This window comes from Arachis hypogaea, chromosome 7, assembly GCF_003086295.3.
Source record: "Arachis hypogaea cultivar Tifrunner chromosome 7, arahy.Tifrunner.gnm2.J5K5, whole genome shotgun sequence".
NCBI lineage: Eukaryota > Viridiplantae > Streptophyta > Magnoliopsida > Fabales > Fabaceae > Arachis > Arachis hypogaea.
Window position 1 is genome coordinate 22,751,133 of NC_092042.1, and position 5,959 is coordinate 22,757,091.

Consider the following 5,959-nt stretch of genomic DNA (forward strand, 5'->3'; position numbering starts at 1 on the left):
CAACACATATCCCTCTAGAATTGCTTACTCTTCATTGTTTTTTCAATAGATCTACCCTTTCCATACTTATTAGGTGTCTAAGTGAACACCAATTTAAGCATACAAAATACATTTCATACATATTATATATATAATATTAACGTAAAATTGATTAATATGGTAGATATCTTCTATCATTAGAAAATCCTTGCCCTTTACATGAAATCATCCATTATCATATTGACAATGGTGTTACTACATTATTTCAGGTTGAAGAATTAAATCTCTAAATCATTGTTTAACCTGGTTTAAGACATGAGAGAGTCATTATTATAGCTCAATAATTCCCTGTTTAAGTAAAATTATGAAACCAAATTGTTACAACTCCATACTCCCTGTATTATTGTTGTTTAATTTCTAAAACACACTAATAGTAATGTGTTACATATAAGATATATATATGAAGGAGGGTATAATAATAACAAGGGAGAAACCAAACATATTATTTATTTATGATAATAATTAAGATCAAATGATAAAAGCTCAAATATCCTCATTGCGCTGAAACCTTGAGAGGCCAACTTTATGGCCAGTTTCCTTGATGTCTTTCTGCACTTGTGCCCTAAACTCATTATAAGTAAAGGGTTTGTACTTAGAGCTCTCGATCTTAACATCTTCGTTAGGGAAGACAAAGTAACATATTGAGATCCTTTCTTTTGTATTGTTTATCTTCACCCGGTGAAAAACGCTTTTGTATATGTCATCGCTCAATGCCTGTTAAGAGTCAAAGTATACTCACGGTAATATTAGAATAGTATTAGGAGCTCAGCATATTTTATAATTTTTAGTTATTAATTAATTATTATTAATATTTTTAATAATATAAAATTATATTTAATAATAAAAAATTGCACACTTTTTTAATAATTAAATATTAGCTATATTTTAATGAAAATATTGTTTCGGAGGTTTTCTCAATTTCTTAATATGAAATTTAGATCTTAAAGAAATTTACATCAATTTAGTTCTAATAAATTTTGGATCAAAAACTTTACTTCAACAAATATTTATTACTCTCAAAATTTTTAAGAATTACTCTCATTTTAATCTTCCATTATTTTCAATAGAATTTTTTATATATTTAATTATATAAGTCCATAAAAAATTACTATGATATAATTTAGCCTCTAAAAATATTATTATGAGACAAATTAATTTTTATTCAAAATAGTAGAGAAATTAATCCGTTTGACAGATATTTTTAAAGACTACTAAAATAATAAAAAAAATTTAAAAACTAAAATATATAATCTGAATTCTGTGAGAATCAATTTTAATTCAATAATAAATAGATTCCAAAATTAACTAGGATATTAGCGTAGTGATAACGGTGCACTACAATTTTAGAGAACAAATTTGACCATACTCAAATGGAAATTTGCCTCTTTCTTTCAAATAGTGTACCAATTTGGTTTGATCTTAAAAATCTTTATAAAATAGATCAATAAGAAAAAACAAAAATAAATGAGGACCTGCATCATGTCTCCAATGTTGACGATTAATGTGTTAGGAATGGGCTTAACAGTTACCCATTTATGATCCTTGAGAACCTCAAGCCCACTAACTTGATCATCCTGGCTTAGTATTGACAAGACGGAACTATCAGTGTGCTCATTAATGCCCCAACCAACATTATTAGAGTCAGAGCAACTTGGGTAACGGTAAACTCGAACATTTCCTGTGTTTTCATCTAAGTATGATGATGGTTCTAGAAGGTTCAGGTTGAGGCTCTTCACCAATGACTCGAATAAAGTTGTGGCGATTCTTGATAGATGCTTTCCATATTCCGCCAACAACACCCTTGCCAACCAAATACTTGCAAGTCTTATTAATCAATTTCTCACGACAAATGCATTTATTAGAACTAAAAAAAATTGTATGTAGAGAGAGGGAATTGCATTTATATTGGTGTCACAAAATTAAAATATATTTAAAAATATTACATCAACAACAAATATTATTTTTTTTTGTCAATACTTAATCAACAATAATTTATATTTATACTTACACAAATTTTACGCATAAAAAATATATAATTTGTATCTGTATTTACCAAAATTTGTACATATAAATCAATACAGTTTGTATTCATATCTTTTAAAATTTGTACATATAAATTAATAAATTTTTTTATTAAAATAATTTAATATATATGCTAATTAAATAATAGTAAAAAAATATTAAAAATTATTGGTCCTCACGAGTTTCTTTTTAAAAATAATTATGCTAAGTACCCATACAAAAAAAATTAATTATACATACAAAATATATATTAAAATAAAAAATATATTTTAAAAATATATAAAATAACACATGTATATATAATATATATAAATACACAGTAATTAATTTACAGTCCACACATTCTAATTTTTATTTAAAAAATATTAAAAATAAAATTAGAACAAATTAAATATGAAGTATATTTTAAACAATTTTAAAAAATTTTAACGAAAAAAATATACTTTACCTACGATAGTTATTTTTTTTTTCAATCTTCAAGTTTTCTACATAAGTTATATATGCTTTTAAGTTTAGCCTGCCCTGTCTACAATCTCGCCTGGCCTTTGACAATATAGGCTCAGGCTTAAATAAATTTTTAAAAAATTCATTATGAAATTTAAATATTTTAAATTTATTATATTTTATTATAAATAATTTTTATATTTTAAATACATTAAAAAATTAAATATCATTGCAACATTGATTTAACATATTGTGTATTTTTTTTTTTCTAAATATCAAACTTTCTAACAAGATTCAAATCAGATTAAATTTAATAACAAATTAAGTTTAGATCAAAACTCAGATTAAATTTAAATTCAGATATGGTTAAAATATTGATTCGATTCGCACTAAAATTATTAGATTAGATCTAATATCCGTAAATTTTAAATGTGGATCCGATCCAATATCAGATATACGTGCAAAATATAAAAATATTTTAAAAAATTTATTTTTATTTAAAAATATCAATAAAAATTATTTTTTTGTTCTTTTAAATATGTTTACTCCTAAAATGTTATTAAACATATTTTTTTAAATAATAAAAATAAAATAATATAATACATATGATAATTGTTAGTTAAATAAAATATAAAAAAAATATTTACTTTTTATTTGGATACACAGATATGCGAATACCTACCTAAAAGTCGTAATATAATTTTATTAATGTACAAATCGAATTAATATCTACCAATTTTGAATTAAAATTAGATAAATACCACAAATACGGAGATTAAATTCAATCCGTAAACATCCTATACAGTATACACGTCATATATATTCCAAAATTCATAATTGCATCTTTTAATCCAACTTGGACTTACTTTGTGAAAAAAGCGCCTATTGTAAGTTGTAACAAAAAATTAATGACATATAAGACGATAAAGAAAAATCCAAACCAATTTAAGTTTAAGTATTTGATTCCGTCGCAGATATAATTATTCATGTTATATTCTCATATCAATATAGTATTAGTTTATATTGATTTATTTAAATAAAAAAGTATTTTTTATTAAAAATAAAATATTTTTATTAGGTTTTAAGTATGTTTAAATATATCTTTTAAAAAAAGTATTTTTATTAAAAAACAAATTATTTATTTTTTTAAAAATTAACAATACCTTATTTAAAAAAAAACAGAAGTAAAATACGTTTTTAAAGATTTTTTTTAAGTTATTTTTTTAAAAAAATTTATAGAAAAATAAAAGTAATTTATGTTTGTATATCTCATACAAAAAAAAATTTATCTATCAATTATGTTTGGTATAATAATATAAAAATATTTTTATTTATTTATTATGTGAAAATATATTTCTTTAAGAAAAAATTATCTTTTAAAAAAGATGTAAATTGTACTTTCTCAAAAAAGATTATTTTTTATTTTTTTAATAATTTTATTTTTATTATTAAAAATTTACTAAATACGCTAAAAAATAAAAAAAAAATTATTAAAAAATATTTTTTTTCTATCAACTTAATAACATCTAAATAAACACAAAATTTCTTTTTAAAAGTTGTAAAATAATTTTTGTCTATTAAATAAAAATAAAAAATAATTTTTTTATTTGTAAAAATATATTAAAAATATGATTATTTATTTTTTTTATTAGTTTAAATTTTTGAAACTAATGATTTAAGGATAGATTCAAAGGAGGAGCGGCCTTGGTTTGTAGTGTTTATGATTTTGAAAGTTGCTGTGAATTTTGATAGACAGCTTCGTTGAATATTTTTTTTAGCTTGCTCCTCTGTTTTTGAGCTTATCCATTCTATTTTATTTGCTTTTTTCATTCAATATTTTTAATTTGATGTCTCATATTTTTTTTATTTATTTCACTACAAGAAACTTAATATTTAGTGACAGTAAAAAACTGTTAGAGGGAGATAAAACCATAGAGATATAACTTATTAAAATTCCATGGGTATAGCCTACAGTGACAATTAGGCTCCGTTTGGTTGATGTATTTGATGAGACATAGACATAGAGACACAGACATTAAAGAGATGGACATAAAATATTTGTGTCTATGTATTGTGTTTGGCAAAAATAAAAAACAAGACACATATATTTAAAAAAGACTGAATTACCCTTCATTCAACCACAAGTTTTACCACTATTACAATACACCTATTATCCCAAACAATGCATGCCATCACCATTAAATTTTTATTTCTTCTAATAATTTTTTATTTCTTCTAATACCATCTTAAATTATCATTTAAATATTAAATATATAATTATTCTTGAAAAAAAATAGAAAATTAAAGTTCAGAATTTATCAAAGATTAATCAAAATTTAAATAAATAAAAAAATTAAATGTACAAATTTTTTTTTGAAAAAAATAGAAAAGTAAATTTAGTTGTAGAATCTAAAACTGCTTACCTGAAAGACTCAAGCTCAGAAAGTTGAGGTTGAAAGAGAGAGATTTGACCCAAACTAAAAGAAAAGCCTTCAACCAAATGGGTATTTTGAGGCCCACTTGTAAGGGCTGTCCCAGAAGTAGTTAGGGCAGGGGTGCCCCAAAAGTAGCTTGCAGCTCTTTCAGTTCCGTTCCCATTGCATGAGGCCTGTTTGGTCTCAAAGGACAAAGAAAATATCTGTTTGGCTTGCTCTTGAAGTTGGTCCAATAGGGTCAACGGAATCCCATGGTTGACCAAACGGAAGAATCCCCATTCCTTGCAAGCCTCATCAAGCTTGCTCTTCTCATGGCTCAACCTTTGAAAATCTATGATTGGAACTTCATCATATTCCTCTTGGTCCTTATCCTTATCCTTGGTTGGGTTACTATTCCCATTATGGGTTATGGTAGGAGGGGATTGGTGGTGGTTTAGGTGGCGGAGAGAGGGTGGCAAGGACTCCATATCTCTTTCACTTTAGAGGGATTGTATAATCAGTATATAATAATGATATTGGGATTTTATTGAACATACTAGAGGAACTATATATGCTATTACGTGTGTCTTAGAATAATTAATATCATACAATCATTTTTGTTTTCGAGTAAGAGAATATTATATCGTGAAAAACACTATTTATATATTAAATGTTTTTGACATCCCATCAAAATACAGATGTTATTGATTAATTGTGTATTTAAATTATTTTTTAATTAATAAAAAAATACATGTTTAATTGTTAAGAATATAATGGTATTAAAATGATGTTCAATATAAAAAATGCATGTAGACATAACATTTTTTATATTAAAAGGCATATGATTTAACCAGTTAAATTAGACCTCAACTATATATTATTTTTTTTTTTTAAATTTGGAATGTGAATACCTCTTTTTTAGTTGGGCTTATCACTTTATTAGAGAGTCATTGACCAATTAATATTACTAGCATCCAATAGACATACTGACATGCCTGTTAGAATTTTTTTCTAATGTTTTTTATATATTTTGCATACTT

The 5,959-nt window shown here is 24.1% G+C and overlaps 1 protein-coding gene across 1 annotated transcript; it reads right to left on the bottom strand.

Annotated features, from left to right (window-relative positions):
- Positions 1-354: 354 nt before the first annotated feature.
- LOC112702807 (gibberellin 2-beta-dioxygenase 6) lies at positions 355-5,507 on the bottom strand. Its single transcript, XM_025753986.3, has 3 exons — positions 4,929-5,507; positions 1,512-1,839; positions 355-753 (listed from the first exon to the last, which is right to left on the bottom strand). Exons 1-3 carry the CDS (start codon positions 5,405-5,407, stop codon positions 523-525), a joined length of 1,038 nt encoding a protein of 345 aa, XP_025609771.1. The 5' UTR covers positions 5,408-5,507; the 3' UTR covers positions 355-522.
- Positions 5,508-5,959: the final 452 nt, after the last annotated feature.

Bases quoted from the DNA above. Each gene is read 5' to 3' on its own strand.
- LOC112702807 (XM_025753986.3), bottom strand. From the start codon at position 5,407: ATGGAGTCCTTGCCACCCTCTCTCCGCCACCTAAACCACCACCAATCC. The intron at 1,840-4,928 runs GTAAGCAGTTTT...TTGGTTGGCAAG, and splicing joins TCTGAGCTTGAGTCTTTCAG to GGTGTTGTTGGCGGAATATG. The intron at 754-1,511 runs GTCCTCATTTAT...GACTCTTAACAG, and splicing joins ACATTGGAGACATGATGCAG to GCATTGAGCGATGACATATA.